Raw genomic sequence first — 17,244 nt, 5'->3', positions numbered from 1 at the left:
AACACAGAGAAGTCATACTTCTGTTATGACAGAATTAATTGGGTAAATTATATTTACAATTGTAACATTGTAAACTTAATGTTACGATTTTACATTATATTAAATTGTAACATGATGTAAAATCGTAACATTGTAAACTTAACGTTACAATTTTACATTATGTTGCAATTTAACATAATGTGAAATTGTAACATTGTAAACATAATGTTACAATTGGAACATCAGTCCATCTATCCATGCATCTTCATCCGCTTTATCCGAGGCCGGGTCGCGGGGGCAGCAGCCTAAGCAAAGAGGCCCAGACCCAACACGCTGTGTACTCACCTTTGCTAAGTACATGTGAACAGATCTTGAATAAAACAAAACAAAACACACTTTTCTTTTGTGTTTTATTGAAAGCACTTTACAGAAAGTGTAATTGTTTGTAATGAAGAAAGAAGTAGGTAGGTTTGCATGTGTAATTAGTGTGTTATTGCAGAAGAAGCTTAATGTGTAGTTTGTAAAAACAATGGGAAAAAAAGGTGGCCGAAGAAGAAAAGATAAATGTCCTTTTTTTTAAGTATTCCCTCGGCCGGTCGTTTGGCTTATGACATGTGGCGGGGACTCTGCTACAGAACTCCGCCAGTTCGAACCCCCCACGAACTCAGTGCCACGGCCCTACGCGGGGGGCGGGGAAACGCACTGGCATTTCCTTTTTGCTTTTTCCTGCTTGAGCCAAGTCCTCCGCCCGCTCTTCATCTCTCTCATTACCCCTTATTACCTTACACTCATGCCTTTGCCTTTCACCACTTCAAAACGAAGCCTACTTCAATATTACCTTCATACGCTCTCTTTGCTTTTGGCTTTCCTCATGCTGTGTACTCACCTTTGCTAAGTACATGTGAACAGATCTTGAATAAAAAAAACAAAACAAAACACACTTTTCTTTTCTGTTTTATTGAAAGCACTTTACAGAAAGTGTAATTGTTTGTAATGAAGAAAGAAGTAGGTAGGTTTCCATGTGTAATTAGTGTGGTATTGCAGAAGAAGCTTAATGTGTACTTTGGAAAAACAATGGGGGAAAAAGCTGGCTGAAGAAGAAAAGATAAATGTCCTGTTTTTTTCAAGCCTTCTCTGGCCAGCCGTTTCAGTGCCACGGCCCTTGCTTGGTGGGCGGGGAGACATGCCCTGGCGTTTCCTTTTTGCTTTTTCCTGCTCTCACCAAGTCCTCCGCCCGCTCTACATCTCTCTTATTAGCTTTTATTACCCGAAAATCACAATCAAGAGATGTTGAATAAAAAAAAAGAAAAGAAAAGCTACTTTTGTTTTGTGTTTTATTGAAAGCACTTTACAGAAAGTGTAATTGTTTGTAATGAAGAAAGAAGTAGGTAGGTTTGCATGTGTAATTAGTGTGTTATTGCAGAAGAAGCTTAATGTGTAGTTTGCAAAAACAATGGGAAAAAAAGGTGGCCGAAGAAGAAAAGATAAATGTCCTTTTTTTTAAGTATTCCCTCGGCCGGTCGTTTGGCTTATGACATGTGGCGGGGACTCTGCTACAGAACTCCGCCAGTTCGAACCCCCCACGAACTCACGGCCCGGCGCGGGGGGCGGAGAAACGCACTCGCATTTCCTTTTTGCTTTTTCCTGCTTGAGCCAAGTCCTCCGCCCGCTCTTCATCTCTCTCATTACCCCTTATTACCTTACACTCATGCCTTTGCCTTTCACCACTTCAAAACGAAGCCTACTTCAATATTACCTTCATACGCTCTCTTTGCTTTTGGCTTTCCTCATGCTGTGTACTCACCTTTGCTAAGTACATGTGAACAGATCTTGAATAAAAAACAAAAAACAAAACACACTTTTCTTTTCTGTTTTATTGAAAGCACTTTACAGAAAGTGTAATTGTTTGTGATGAAGAAAGAAGTAGGTAGGTTTCCATGTGTAATTAGTGTGTTATTGCAGAAGAAGCTTAATGTGTACTTTGGAAAAACGATGAGAAAAAAAGCTGGCTGAAGAAGAAATGATAAATGTCCTTTTTTTTCAAGCCTTCTCTCAGCCGGCAGTTTCAGTGCCACGGCCCTCGCTTGGGGGGTGGGGAGACGTGCCCCCCAAGGAGACCTGCTAGATTGTTCAGAAGGTTGTTCTCATCCATCCAGATGGAGGATCACTAACAGGAGCGTGGAAGACTCCAGAATCCACTCTGGCTGGAATCCGGTGGATATGCAGTGTGTACAGGTACAGGACCATTTAAACGGACAGCATTTATAGAATGACTATTAAAAGTCAGCGAGTGTCAGTAATGTTAATGTGGTTATGTTAGTAATACACCGAGTGCTAATATAAGAGCTTTAAGATGCATTTGTAGATATTATTACGTGTTTTACCGTCTTTATGGTGCTAGCTTAAAGTTACGGTGTAAACGTTAGCTTATATTGGAGGAAAGCTGTTACTGGTTAAACGATGTTAGCACAGAAATATTAGCTTCTGTCATGACTGATGAAGTTACTAGTTAATAAAGTTTTCAGTAAAGTGATTAATCGCAGCCACAGGTTGACAGCAAATATCTCGATTAGCTTCAGTGCATCTGTAATAAATATGTGCAAGTTTCAGTGCTTCGTTTAAACTGTATGATACTTATACTGACCCAGGGTCAGTGTAAAATACAATCCTAGCTGTGTGAACAAAGCCACTGTAAATCTAATCCTGCATGACAAACCTCAGGATGCAGGTTATTATTACTCTTTCCTGCTGGCACACCTGAGAGTCAGCTAGAAACTTATAGTGACGTGGACATCATGCAAAGACTGCCAGACTCTGTAATACTGCAAATGATCAGTGACTCAGGTTAACACTAAACTTCAAACGGTACCTCTGTGTGCTGAACATCTAGGATTGAGTCAGGCTGCATTGACTGTGGGACTTTAATGTGTTAAAAGCAGGTTGAAGACGGCTCAGAAACATTTGAAGATTAAAATTGAGCATTATGGCTGCTGGTGGTTTGTAATATCTACTCAGCTGTATTTTTGTTACTAATTTATGTTTGTTGTTGTTTAACACAGATTTCAGAAGAGCAAATATGCTTAATAGTTTAACTAGATTTCATTTGTCAGTGTTTGACTGCTGAGTCACCGGAAGAACTCATTTCATTCATTCTCCATATGATGTTAATTTACAGAAATGTTTCACAGGAACTGATTTCTCCCAAAGGTTGAACTAGTGTGTTTCCATAGATTACCTCTGTATGAATGTACTTCTTAAATGAAGGCAAGTGTTTGTCCTTTTTTGTTCCTCAGGTACAGTACGTGATATCAAGGGCAGGTGGTCAACACTGGGGACAAGAAGCAGACATACTTCCAAGAGGGAGCTGCAGTGAGGTCAGAGGTCAGAATCTGAAACAGCTCAGGTTTATATTTTAGAGGTTATAAAAAATCAAAATGTATTTATAAAGAAACCTTTAAATAATAGTCATAATTATGATTATTATAAGAAATATCAAACATTTAAGTGGATTTTCTGTTACACATATTGTGTTAGCCCTGCGATAAACTGGCAGCCTGTCTTTGTCCTGTATCAGCTGGGATAGGCTTCATCCTCCCGCAACCTTGAATTGGATACATTTTATTCCAATTATGTAATCTGATCATTTACAAACTCAAGGTATCTAATCAAAATGTAAGTAATAATTATAAAATGGGAAAGCAGAAATAAGTGTGACATAAATGTAAATGTGTGAGCTGACATAGAGCTACATGCAGTCTGAAAAACCTTTGTTGTCAAGTTTGCAGGTATATCAGCACGAGACATTCTTACATAGAAGAGACATTAAAGTCTCTGACTCAGTGAAGCATTATTGGTCCCGTCTGTTTGGATAAATATAGTAAGTTGATGTTTGTCCATTTATTGACACATTTTCTTAAGTGCTTATCCAGTTCAGGATCACAGTGGAGCTGCAGCTGGATATGTTCACTAAATAAACCTTACAAAAGTTAACAATAAACCTGCATCCATGTACGTTGTTGTCCACAGGATGAGAAAATCAAACTGGAACACTGTGGAACATGTTAATAAATGTTTGTGTGTTTATGCCTGTGTCTTTCACAGGAGGCGCTGGAAGGTTTCCCTAATAGTTCCTGGTGAATCAAAGCAGAACCATAAAGGTTGCTGGACTGCATGATGGCCTTACCCCTGAGCAGTCATCCTGTTAAAGGATGAACCAGTTAGAAGCTGTTTTCAAAGTAGCTGAGCAGATTTCATCTCAAGTAAGCGATTAACTGTTTGTTCATCTGTTCCGCCACTTAAAGAGCATTTAAGGACGTCTTTTGAGTGTCCAGTTGAATTAATTCTACTGGCTCTCATGGTCATTTGTTATTATAGTCATATTTTTCATGTTCATCCAGCTATTTAGTAAATTCTATCTATTTAGTAATATCCGTCAGCTATAAAATGTAATATAAATATAAAAATATCTAAATATCTCCTGCCCTTTATGTTTTAATGATGCAAGTCTGTTATCGTGTTACATTAGCATTCCTCACATATCAATGAGATGCTGTACAGTACAATCCTACTGACACAGCAGAGGGATAACGACAGCTATTCAACATCGTTACACGACACATTCGAGCTGCATGACGCAGACAAAGTGACTAAATCATCTTTTTGTGGTTTATTGTCTTCAAACCAGCAGAGAAAGCCGATGGCAGAAGATGTCAGAGAAGAACTTCAGGCCGTGGACTGAAAAGGTATTTTTTTCTTGTTATCAAAAGACATTTGGAGTGGCAGCTTCTACAACTGGTTGTGCTAAAGTAAAGCTTACAGTCTAAGAAATCACAGTGTTGATATTCAGCACAAAGAGAAAAGCTCACTTGTTTGAATTTATTTACAATCATAGTTTTATAAATTCTGACTGTAAACAGCTTTTACAGCTTTGATATTGTTTGACACTCGATATCAGGTGATAGGGTTTAATTTAAAGGTTTCTGTGTCCCAATGAGCCATTTACACTGATCAGTGTCAGTTTAACTGTAACACATTCATTATTTAGATTCAACAAAGAAATAACTGAATGTAAAAAATGGCAGCCCTCAGGCAGGTTTATAGAGATACATGCATGCATTATGAAATTTATGTATCCCAGATAATTGTTATTCATCTAGTCATGGCAGACCTACCTCTTCCTCCCAAGTTAACTGCAACCCAAAATAACTAGTGGGGCTATTTACACACTCACAACCAGTGTGGGGTAAAAAGAGCCACCAAAAAACTGTCAGCCACAGATGTGCTAGAAGAGTTAGAAGCTCTACTTATGGAGAAACTTTCTAAGTCTAACAGGGGACAGGAACTCCTGCCCAAGTAACATGATATAAGCCCACATACAGCCCAGCCATAAAGTGAACCAAGTTAAAGACAGCATGGGACCAAATGCATGTAACCAGCCTGCACCCACCTGACATTTCTTCCTCCTGAATTAAATGAATGAAGGGATGAAAGTTAAATGACTACAAACCTAAAGCCACTAGTTCCCACACTGGAGCTCCCTGACACTGTGTGTTAACTGTATTTAGCTTGTATCAACAGTTGTAACAGGCTAAGCCACCTGAGACACTGCATTGAATTTGTTCCTGTCTTACTGGTTTCAGCTGACTGGTTTCAACTCAGATATTCTGCTTTTTCCTTTCAGTAGATCAAAGCAGCTCGTGCTCCTTCTGCTTCCAATTTAGAAGAAGAAGAAGAAGGCGAAGGCTTCAGCGAAGTGGCGTTCATGGTCTCAGTGAACAGTCACGGTCACACACTGCATGTGGTTTTAAAAGCAACATGTCTGTTCACCACAACAATGGAGATGTGTAATATTAGTGCAGCTATGGTTTGTTCTTGAACATCAGTTCTGTTTTCTACTTTGATCACTCAGACCAAAAAAGTGTTGTTTTCAGATTCTTTCTTTTAAATCTATAAAGCACCTGTTCATTTTTTTTATTACAGTTAGTTTCACATAAATGTTAGTGTTTCCTTTTATGATCTTTTAATGCTTACACTACACTGTACATGAAATCAAACCTAATAATGAGGCAGATAACATTCCTGTTACGATCCAGACTAGTGGTCTTACTGGGGCCGGTGAACAGGACTGTAAGCTTGCCATTGTGCCAGTTAAAGTAAAATCAAAGAGAGGTCAAAGAATAGTGGAAACGTATGCCTTTCTGGACCAAGGGAGTTCAGCATCCTTTTGTACAGCGGGTCTTATGGACAAGCTGAATATTGCTGGGAGGAGGACAAAGATTCTCCTGCGCACCATGGGACAGGAGAAAGTGGTGGACAGTTTCATTGTACCTGAACTTGAAGTTGCTGGATTGGACAGTGACATGTACTGTGATATGCCTAACCTCTTCACTCAGCATAAAATGCCTGTAGATATTGGTAACATCTCAAATCAACAGGACCTGGTTGACTGGCCACATTTGAAGCATGTTCATTTGCCAGAAATTAAGGCCAATGTTGAGCTTTTGATTGGCATGAATATGCCCAGAGCTCTAGAACCTTTGGAGGTCATCCGGAGTGTAGGTGATGGACCCTTTGCCATTAGGACTGTGCTCGGCTGGACTGTGAATGGGCCACTTAATCGAGAATGCTGTGGAAGGCCAGGATGTTTGGCAACAGTTACCGCCAACAGAGTTTCTGCTGTCACACTGGACAAGCTATGGAAACAGCAGTTCAAGATGGATTTTCCTGAGAGCAGCAATGATGAACAGATGGGGCTGTCAAAGGAAGACTTGAAGTTCCTGGAATTGGCCAGCAAGATGGTGACTTTGGGGGATTGGCACTACAGCATTGCCCTGCCACTAAAAGACCGAGACATAAGAATGCCTGACAACTGTGCAATTGAGCAACGAGCCTTAGGTTTGAAGAAAAGGTTCATCAGAGATAAAGACTTTCATAAAGACTACACTGCCTTCATGACAGATCTTATATCTAGAGGATATGCAAAGAGAGTCCCAGTCACAGAATTAGAGCGCCAGAAATGGGGAAGGATTAAACGTAACTTTGTTCCTGGAGATGTGGTCCTTATAGTGGATGATTCTGCACCTCGTGGTTCTTGGCTCATTGGGAGAGTCACCGGAGCTGCACCAGATGAAAGGGGGCTTGTGCGTCAGGTCTGGATTAAGACCCCAACCAGCCATGTGTGCAGACCCATCACAAAGATATGCCTTCTTCAGGAGGCCTCTGACCCATGACTATGACATTTTTGACACAGTGTGACATAACTAACTTTGAATTGACTTTAATGTTATGAGATGTACATCAGACTGACTATATTTAGGCTAAGTGCTGGTAACCTCTGGCCTATGACTGACTGACCATGTGCAGACAGAAGAAAAGAAGAGAAGACATGAGAAAATAACTTTGGTGGACTTTTGAGTATGTTATGTTGTCTCACTGGGTGTCTGTGATATGATGAAGTGTGTGTTGTGAGTTATGGTGTTGGATGTGTAATTATTACTGTAAAAATGTAATAATTAGGGGCCGGAATGTTGTGGATAGGCGTAGCTTTGGGTCACGTGGTGTCAGTAATAGTGATTGCTATATCACCTGTTCACGGCCCGGGGGAAATTTTGTGAATGAGTGGGTGATGGGGGAAGTCGACTTTTGCTGACCGCTCAAGCGTCCCAAGGCGTTCCCAGGCCAGCCGAGAGATATAATCTCTCCAGCGTGTCCTGGGTCTGCCCCGGGGCCTCCTCCCGGTGGGACATGCCTGGAACACCTCACCCAGGAGGCGCCCAGGGGGCATCCTTGTCAGATGCCTGAACCACCTCAGCTGGCTCCTTTCGATGTGGAGCAGCAGCTGCTCTACTCTGAGCCCCTCCCGGACGGCCGAACTTCTCACCCTATCTCTAAGGGAGAGGCCAGCCACCCTTCGGAGGAAGCTCATTTCTGCCGCTCGTATACGCGATCTCGTTCTTTCGGTCACTACCCACAGCTCGTGGCCATAGGTGAGGGTAGGGATTGTAACATTGTAAACATAATACAATTTTACATTATGTTACTGTCAGAGTCGGACGGTGCCCCGACCGGTCGACCTGTGTGTGTGTGTTTTTTTGTTCTCCTCTCTCGCTCCGCTTTTTCTCCGCTGCGATTGTTACCTCCGACCCGTAAGTGCTGCCACTCTGAGCTGCCTAATAAGCCTGGACGCGATCGAGACGGAGAGACGGAAGGGGACACTTCACTGATTCTAGGGAGTTTTGTGGACACACGAGGGGAGACGGGGAGAGGAGCACTGAAGGGACTTGCACTGTGGATAACTGTGGATTGATTTTGGCTTCACTGTAAATAAAGACACTGTTCAACTTAAACGAGAAGTCCGCGTCTAGGTTCGCTAACTCACCACCCTTAACAGCTACAATTTAACATCATGTAAAATTGTAACATCATGTTTACAATTTGTAAATTGTAACATTGTAAACATAATGTTACAATTGGAACATCAGTCCATCTATCCATGCATCTTCATCCGCTTTATCCGAGGCCGGGTCGCGGGGGCAGCAGCCTAAGCAAAGAGGCCCAGACCCAACACGCTGTGTACTCACCTTTGCTAAGTACATGTGAACAGATCTTGAATAAAACAAAACAAAACACACTTTTCTTTTGTGTTTTATTGAAAGCACTTTACAGAAAGTGTAATTGTTTGTAATGAAGAAAGAAGTAGGTAGGTTTGCATGTGTAATTAGTGTGTTATTGCAGAAGAAGCTTAATGTGTAGTTTGTAAAAACAATGGGAAAAAAAGGTGGCCGAAGAAGAAAAGATAAATGTCCTTTTTTTTAAGTATTCCCTCGGCCGGTCGTTTGGCTTATGACATGTGGCGGGGACTCTGCTACAGAACTCCGCCAGTTCGAACCCCCCACGAACTCAGTGCCACGGCCCTACGCGGGGGGCGGGGAAACGCACTGGCATTTCCTTTTTGCTTTTTCCTGCTTGAGCCAAGTCCTCCGCCCGCTCTTCATCTCTCTCATTACCCCTTATTACCTTACACTCATGCCTTTGCCTTTCACCACTTCAAAACGAAGCCTACTTCAATATTACCTTCATACGCTCTCTTTGCTTTTGGCTTTCCTCATGCTGTGTACTCACCTTTGCTAAGTACATGTGAACAGATCTTGAATAAAAAAAACAAAACAAAACACACTTTTCTTTTCTGTTTTATTGAAAGCACTTTACAGAAAGTGTAATTGTTTGTAATGAAGAAAGAAGTAGGTAGGTTTCCATGTGTAATTAGTGTGGTATTGCAGAAGAAGCTTAATGTGTACTTTGGAAAAACAATGGGGGAAAAAGCTGGCTGAAGAAGAAAAGATAAATGTCCTTTTTTTTCAAGCCTTCTCTGGCCAGCCGTTTCAGTGCCACGGCCCTTGCTTGGTGGGCGGGGAGACATGCCCTGGCGTTTCCTTTTTGCTTTTTCCTGCTCTCACCAAGTCCTCCGCCCGCTCTACATCTCTCTTATTAGCTTTTATTACCCGAAAATCACAATCAAGAGATGTTGAATAAAAAAAAAGAAAAGAAAAGCTACTTTTGTTTTGTGTTTTATTGAAAGCACTTTACAGAAAGTGTAATTGTTTGTAATGAAGAAAGAAGTAGGTAGGTTTGCATGTGTAATTAGTGTGTTATTGCAGAAGAAGCTTAATGTGTAGTTTGCAAAAACAATGGGAAAAAAAGGTGGCCGAAGAAGAAAAGATAAATGTCCTTTTTTTTAAGTATTCCCTCGGCCGGTCGTTTGGCTTATGACATGTGGCGGGGACTCTGCTACAGAACTCCGCCAGTTCGAACCCCCCACGAACTCACGGCCCGGCGCGGGGGGCGGAGAAACGCACTCGCATTTCCTTTTTGCTTTTTCCTGCTTGAGCCAAGTCCTCCGCCCGCTCTTCATCTCTCTCATTACCCCTTATTACCTTACACTCATGCCTTTGCCTTTCACCACTTCAAAACGAAGCCTACTTCAATATTACCTTCATACGCTCTCTTTGCTTTTGGCTTTCCTCATGCTGTGTACTCACCTTTGCTAAGTACATGTGAACAGATCTTGAATAAAAAACAAAAAACAAAACACACTTTTCTTTTCTGTTTTATTGAAAGCACTTTACAGAAAGTGTAATTGTTTGTGATGAAGAAAGAAGTAGGTAGGTTTCCATGTGTAATTAGTGTGTTATTGCAGAAGAAGCTTAATGTGTACTTTGGAAAAACGATGAGAAAAAAAGCTGGCTGAAGAAGAAAAGATAAATGTCCTTTTTTTTTCAAGCCTTCTCTCAGCCGGCAGTTTCAGTGCCACGGCCCTCGCTTGGGGGGTGGGGAGACGTGCCCCCCAAGGAGACCTGCTAGATTGTTCAGAAGGTTGTTCTCATCCATCCAGATGGAGGATCACTAACAGGAGCGTGGAAGACTCCAGAATCCACTCTGGCTGGAATCCGGTGGATATGCAGTGTGTACAGGTACAGGACCATTTAAACGGACAGCATTTATAGAATGACTATTAAAAGTCAGCGAGTGTCAGTAATGTTAATGTGGTTATGTTAGTAATACACCGAGTGCTAATATAAGAGCTTTAAGATGCATTTGTAGATATTATTACGTGTTTTACCGTCTTTATGGTGCTAGCTTAAAGTTACGGTGTAAACGTTAGCTTATATTGGAGGAAAGCTGTTACTGGTTAAACGATGTTAGCACAGAAATATTAGCTTCTGTCATGACTGATGAAGTTACTAGTTAATAAAGTTTTCAGTAAAGTGATTAATCGCAGCCACAGGTTGACAGCAAATATCTCGATTAGCTTCAGTGCATCTGTAATAAATATGTGCAAGTTTCAGTGCTTCGTTTAAACTGTATGATACTTATACTGACCCAGGGTCAGTGTAAAATACAATCCTAGCTGTGTGAACAAAGCCACTGTAAATTTAATCCTGCATGACAAACCTCAGGATGCAGGTTATTATTACTCTTTCCTGCTGGCACACCTGAGAGTCAGCTAGAAACTTATAGTGACGTGGACATCATGCAAAGACTGCCAGACTCTGTAATACTGCAAATGATCAGTGACTCAGGTTAACACTAAACTTCAAACGGTACCTCTGTGTGCTGAACATCTAGGATTGAGTCAGGCTGCATTGACTGTGGGACTTTAATGTGTTAAAAGCAGGTTGAAGACGGCTCAGAAACATTTGAAGATTAAAATTGAGCATTATGGCTGCTGGTGGTTTGTAATATCTACTCAGCTGTATTTTTGTTACTAATTTATGTTTGTTGTTGTTTAACACAGATTTCAGAAGAGCAAATATGCTTAATAGTTTAACTAGATTTCATTTGTCAGTGTTTGACTGCTGAGTCACCGGAAGAACTCATTTCATTCATTCTCCATATGATGTTAATTTACAGAAATGTTTCACAGGAACTGATTTCTCCCAAAGGTTGAACTAGTGTGTTTCCATAGATTACCTCTGTATGAATGTACTTCTTAAATGAAGGCAAGTGTTTGTCCTTTTTTGTTCCTCAGGTACAGTACGTGATATCAAGGGCAGGTGGTCAACACTGGGGACAAGAAGCAGACATACTTCCAAGAGGGAGGTCAGAGGTCAGAATCTGAAACAGCTCAGGTTTATATTTTAGAGGTTATAAAAAATCAAAATGTATTTATAAAGAAACCTTTAAATAATAGTCATAATTATGATTATTATAAGAAATATCAAACATTTAAGTGGATTTTCTGTTACACATATTGTGTTAGCCCTGCGATAAACTGGCAGCCTGTCTTTGTCCTGTATCAGCTGGGATAGGCTTCATCCTCCCGCAACCTTGAATTGGATACATTTTATTCCAATTATGTAATCTGATCATTTACAAACTCAAGGTATCTAATCAAAATGTAAGTAATAATTATAAAATGGGAAAGCAGAAATAAGTGTGACATAAATGTAAATGTGTGAGCTGACATAGAGCTACATGCAGTCTGAAAAACCTTTGTTGTCAAGTTTGCAGGTATATCAGCACGAGACATTCTTACATAGAAGAGACATTAAAGTCTCTGACTCAGTGAAGCATTATTGGTCCCGTCTGTTTGGATAAATATAGTAAGTTGATGTTTGTCCATTTATTGACACATTTTCTTAAGTGCTTATCCAGTTCAGGATCACAGTGGAGCTGCAGCTGGATATGTTCACTAAATAAACCTTACAAAAGTTAACAATAAACCTGCATCCATGTACGTTGTTGTCCACAGGATGAGAAAATCAAACTGGAACACTGTGGAACATGTTAATAAATGTTTGTGTGTTTATGCCTGTGTCTTTCACAGGAGGCGCTGGAAGGTTTCCCTAATAGTTCCTGGTGAATCAAAGCAGAACCATAAAGGTTGCTGGACTGCATGATGGCCTTACCCCTGAGCAGTCATCCTGTTAAAGGATGAACCAGTTAGAAGCTGTTTTCAAAGTAGCTGAGCAGATTTCATCTCAAGTAAGCGATTAACTGTTTGTTCATCTGTTCCGCCACTTAAAGAGCATTTAAGGACGTCTTTTGAGTGTCCAGTTGAATTAATTCTACTGGCTCTCATGGTCATTTGTTATTATAGTCATATTTTTCATGTTCATCCAGCTATTTAGTAAATTCTATCTATTTAGTAATATCCGTCAGCTATAAAATGTAATATAAATATAAAAATATCTAAATATCTCCTGCCCTTTATGTTTTAATGATGCAAGTCTGTTATCGTGTTACATTAGCATTCCTCACATATCAATGAGATGCTGTACAGTACAATCCTACTGACACAGCAGAGGGATAACGACAGCTATTCAACATCGTTACACGACACATTCGAGCTGCATGACGCAGACAAAGTGACTAAATCATCTTTTTGTGGTTTATTGTCTTCAAACCAGCAGAGAAAGCCGATGGCAGAAGATGTCAGAGAAGAACTTCAGGCCGTGGACTGAAAAGGTATTTTTTTCTTGTTATCAAAAGACATTTGGAGTGGCAGCTTCTACAACTGGTTGTGCTAAAGTAAAGCTTACAGTCTAAGAAATCACAGTGTTGATATTCAGCACAAAGAGAAAAGCTCACTTGTTTGAATTTATTTACAATCATAGTTTTATAAATTCTGACTGTAAACAGCTTTTACAGCTTTGATATTGTTTGACACTCGATATCAGGTGATAGGGTTTAATTTAAAGGTTTCTGTGTCCCAATGAGCCATTTACACTGATCAGTGTCAGTTTAACTGTAACACATTCATTATTTAGATTCAACAAAGAAATAACTGAATGTAAAAAATGGCAGCCCTCAGGCAGGTTTATAGAGATACATGCATGCATTATGAAATTTATGTATCCCAGATAATTGTTATTCATCTAGTCATGGCAGACCTACCTCTTCCTCCCAAGTTAACTGCAACCCAAAATAACTAGTGGGGCTATTTACACACTCACAACCAGTGTGGGGTAAAAAGAGCCACCAAAAAACTGTCAGCCACAGATGTGCTAGAAGAGTTAGAAGCTCTACTTATGGAGAAACTTTCTAAGTCTAACAGGGGACAGGAACTCCTGCCCAAGTAACATGATATAAGCCCACATACAGCCCAGCCATAAAGTGAACCAAGTTAAAGACAGCATGGGACCAAATGCATGTAACCAGCCTGCACCCACCTGACATTTCTTCCTCCTGAATTAAATGAATGAAGGGATGAAAGTTAAATGACTACAAACCTAAAGCCACTAGTTCCCACACTGGAGCTCCCTGACACTGTGTGTTAACTGTATTTAGCTTGTATCAACAGTTGTAACAGGCTAAGCCACCTGAGACACTGCATTGAATTTGTTCCTGTCTTACTGGTTTCAGCTGACTGGTTTCAACTCAGATATTCTGCTTTTTCCTTTCAGTAGATCAAAGCAGCTCGTGCTCCTTCTGCTTCCAATTTAGAAGAAGAAGAAGAAGGCGAAGGCTTCAGCGAAGTGGCGTTCATGGTCTCAGTGAACAGTCACGGTCACACACTGCATGTGGTTTTAAAAGCAACATGTCTGTTCACCACAACAATGGAGATGTGTAATATTAGTGCAGCTATGGTTTGTTCTTGAACATCAGTTCTGTTTTCTACTTTGATCACTCAGACCAAAAAAGTGTTGTTTTCAGATTCTTTCTTTTAAATCTATAAAGCACCTGTTCATTTTTTTTATTACAGTTAGTTTCACATAAATGTTAGTGTTTCCTTTTATGATCTTTTAATGCTTACACTACACTGTACATGAAATCAAACCTAATAATGAGGCAGATAACATTCCTGTTACGATCCAGACTAGTGGTCTTACTGGGGCCGGTGAACAGGACTGTAAGCTTGCCATTGTGCCAGTTAAAGTAAAATCAAAGAGAGGTCAAAGAATAGTGGAAACGTATGCCTTTCTGGACCAAGGGAGTTCAGCATCCTTTTGTACAGCGGGTCTTATGGACAAGCTGAATATTGCTGGGAGGAGGACAAAGATTCTCCTGCGCACCATGGGACAGGAGAAAGTGGTGGACAGTTTCATTGTACCTGAACTTGAAGTTGCTGGATTGGACAGTGACATGTACTGTGATATGCCTAACCTCTTCACTCAGCATAAAATGCCTGTAGATATTGGTAACATCTCAAATCAACAGGACCTGGTTGACTGGCCACATTTGAAGCATGTTCATTTGCCAGAAATTAAGGCCAATGTTGAGCTTTTGATTGGCATGAATATGCCCAGAGCTCTAGAACCTTTGGAGGTCATCCGGAGTGTAGGTGATGGACCCTTTGCCATTAGGACTGTGCTCGGCTGGACTGTGAATGGGCCACTTAATCGAGAATGCTGTGGAAGGCCAGGATGTTTGGCAACAGTTACCGCCAACAGAGTTTCTGCTGTCACACTGGACAAGCTATGGAAACAGCAGTTCAAGATGGATTTTCCTGAGAGCAGCAATGATGAACAGATGGGGCTGTCAAAGGAAGACTTGAAGTTCCTGGAATTGGCCAGCAAGATGGTGACTTTGGGGGATTGGCACTACAGCATTGCCCTGCCACTAAAAGACCGAGACATAAGAATGCCTGACAACTGTGCAATTGAGCAACGAGCCTTAGGTTTGAAGAAAAGGTTCATCAGAGATAAAGACTTTCATAAAGACTACACTGCCTTCATGACAGATCTTATATCTAGAGGATATGCAAAGAGAGTCCCAGTCACAGAATTAGAGCGCCAGAAATGGGGAAGGATTAAACGTAACTTTGTTCCTGGAGATGTGGTCCTTATAGTGGATGATTCTGCACCTCGTGGTTCTTGGCTCATTGGGAGAGTCACCGGAGCTGCACCAGATGAAAGGGGGCTTGTGCGTCAGGTCTGGATTAAGACCCCAACCAGCCATGTGTGCAGACCCATCACAAAGATATGCCTTCTTCAGGAGGCCTCTGACCCATGACTATGACATTTTTGACACAGTGTGACATAACTAACTTTGAATTGACTTTAATGTTATGAGATGTACATCAGACTGACTATATTTAGGCTAAGTGCTGGTAACCTCTGGCCTATGACTGACTGACCATGTGCAGACAGAAGAAAAGAAGAGAAGACATGAGAAAATAACTTTGGTGGACTTTTGAGTATGTTATGTTGTCTCACTGGGTGTCTGTGATATGATGAAGTGTGTGTTGTGAGTTATGGTGTTGGATGTGTAATTATTACTGTAAAAATGTAATAATTAGGGGCCGGAATGTTGTGGATAGGCGTAGCTTTGGGTCACGTGGTGTCAGTAATAGTGATTGCTATATCACCTGTTCACGGCCCGGGGGAAATTTTGTGAATGAGTGGGTGATGGGGGAAGTCGACTTTTGCTGACCGCTCAAGCGTCCCAAGGCGTTCCCAGGCCAGCCGAGAGATATAATCTCTCCAGCGTGTCCTGGGTCTGCCCCGGGGCCTCCTCCCGGTGGGACATGCCTGGAACACCTCACCCAGGAGGCGCCCAGGGGGCATCCTTGTCAGATGCCTGAACCACCTCAGCTGGCTCCTTTCGATGTGGAGCAGCAGCTGCTCTACTCTGAGCCCCTCCCGGACGGCCGAACTTCTCACCCTATCTCTAAGGGAGAGGCCAGCCACCCTTCGGAGGAAGCTCATTTCTGCCGCTCGTATACGCGATCTCGTTCTTTCGGTCACTACCCACAGCTCGTGGCCATAGGTGAGGGTAGGGATTGTAACATTGTAAACATAATACAATTTTACATTATGTTACTGTCAGAGTCGGACGGTGCCCCGACCGGTCGACCTGTGTGTGTGTGTTTTTTTGTTCTCCTCTCTCGCTCCGCTTTTTCTCCGCTGCGATTGTTACCTCCGACCCGTAAGTGCTGCCACTCTGAGCTGCCTAATAAGCCTGGACGCGATCGAGACGGAGAGACGGAAGGGGACACTTCACTGATTCTAGGGAGTTTTGTGGACACACGAGGGGAGACGGGGAGAGGAGCACTGAAGGGACTTGCACTGTGGATAACTGTGGATTGATTTTGGCTTCACTGTAAATAAAGACACTGTTCAACTTAAACGAGAAGTCCGCGTCTAGGTTCGCTAACTCACCACCCTTAACAGCTACAATTTAACATCATGTAAAATTGTAACATCATGTTTACAATTTGTAAATTGTAACATTGTAAACATAATGTTACAATTGGAACATCAGTCCATCTATCCATGCATCTTCATCCGCTTTATCCGAGGCCGGGTCGCGGGGGCAGCAGCCTAAGCAAAGAGGCCCAGACCCAACACGCTGTGTACTCACCTTTGCTAAGTACATGTGAACAGATCTTGAATAAAACAAAACAAAACACACTTTTCTTTTGTGTTTTATTGAAAGCACTTTACAGAAAGTGTAATTGTTTGTAATGAAGAAAGAAGTAGGTAGGTTTGCATGTGTAATTAGTGTGTTATTGCAGAAGAAGCTTAATGTGTAGTTTGTAAAAACAATGGGAAAAAAAGGTGGCCGAAGAAGAAAAGATAAATGTCCTTTTTTTTAAGTATTCCCTCGGCCGGTCGTTTGGCTTATGACATGTGGCGGGGACTCTGCTACAGAACTCCGCCAGTTCGAACCCCCCACGAACTCAGTGCCACGGCCCTACGCGGGGGGCGGGGAAACGCACTGGCATTTCCTTTTTGCTTTTTCCTGCTTGAGCCAAGTCCTCCGCCCGCTCTTCATCTCTCTCATTACCCCTTATTACCTTACACTCATGCCTTTGCCTTTCAC

The 17,244-nt window shown here is 41.6% G+C and overlaps 2 protein-coding genes across 3 annotated transcripts; both read left to right on the top strand.

The window, feature by feature from the left end:
• The first annotated feature begins 2,029 nt into the window (after window positions 1–2,029).
• On the top strand, window positions 2,030–8,304 carry LOC147337349 (uncharacterized). Of its 2 annotated transcripts, none has more exons than XM_086304008.1 (4): window positions 2,030–2,214; window positions 3,273–3,353; window positions 4,081–4,238; window positions 4,673–8,304. In XM_086304008.1, exon 4 carries the CDS (start codon window positions 6,219–6,221, stop codon window positions 7,206–7,208), a length of 990 nt encoding a protein of 329 aa, XP_086160134.1. In that variant the 5' UTR covers window positions 2,030–2,214; window positions 3,273–3,353; window positions 4,081–4,238; window positions 4,673–6,218; the 3' UTR covers window positions 7,209–8,304. The 2 variants fall into 2 exon arrangements, with proteins under 2 accessions (XP_086160134.1, XP_086160126.1); XM_086304000.1 differs by having other exon boundaries at window positions 3,273–3,360.
• A 3,843-nt stretch (window positions 8,305–12,147) lies between these two features.
• LOC147337348 (uncharacterized) lies at window positions 12,148–16,528 on the top strand. The gene is made up of 2 exons (XM_086303988.1): window positions 12,148–12,462; window positions 12,897–16,528. Exon 2 carries the CDS (start codon window positions 14,443–14,445, stop codon window positions 15,430–15,432), a length of 990 nt encoding a protein of 329 aa, XP_086160114.1. The 5' UTR covers window positions 12,148–12,462; window positions 12,897–14,442; the 3' UTR covers window positions 15,433–16,528.
• The last annotated feature ends 716 nt before the right edge of the window (window positions 16,529–17,244 follow it).

This window comes from Aulonocara sp. 'chitande type north' Nkhata Bay, linkage group LG2 (genome assembly GCF_057382095.1).
Source record: "Aulonocara sp. 'chitande type north' Nkhata Bay isolate Kocher_YH1m ecotype deep benthic linkage group LG2, A_spYH_male_GT1.1, whole genome shotgun sequence".
In the NCBI taxonomy this organism is placed as follows: Eukaryota; Metazoa; Chordata; class Actinopteri; order Cichliformes; family Cichlidae; genus Aulonocara; species Aulonocara sp. 'chitande type north' Nkhata Bay.
The sequence above is the reverse complement of the archived record's forward strand: the minus strand, read 5'-3'. Positions and strand labels throughout refer to the sequence as shown.

Excerpts from the sequence above, each read along its gene's own strand:
- LOC147337349 (XM_086304008.1), top strand. The coding sequence starts at position 6,219 with ATGGACAAGCTGAATATTGCTGGGAGGAGGACAAAGATTCTCCTGCGC.
- LOC147337348 (XM_086303988.1), top strand. The coding sequence starts at position 14,443 with ATGGACAAGCTGAATATTGCTGGGAGGAGGACAAAGATTCTCCTGCGC.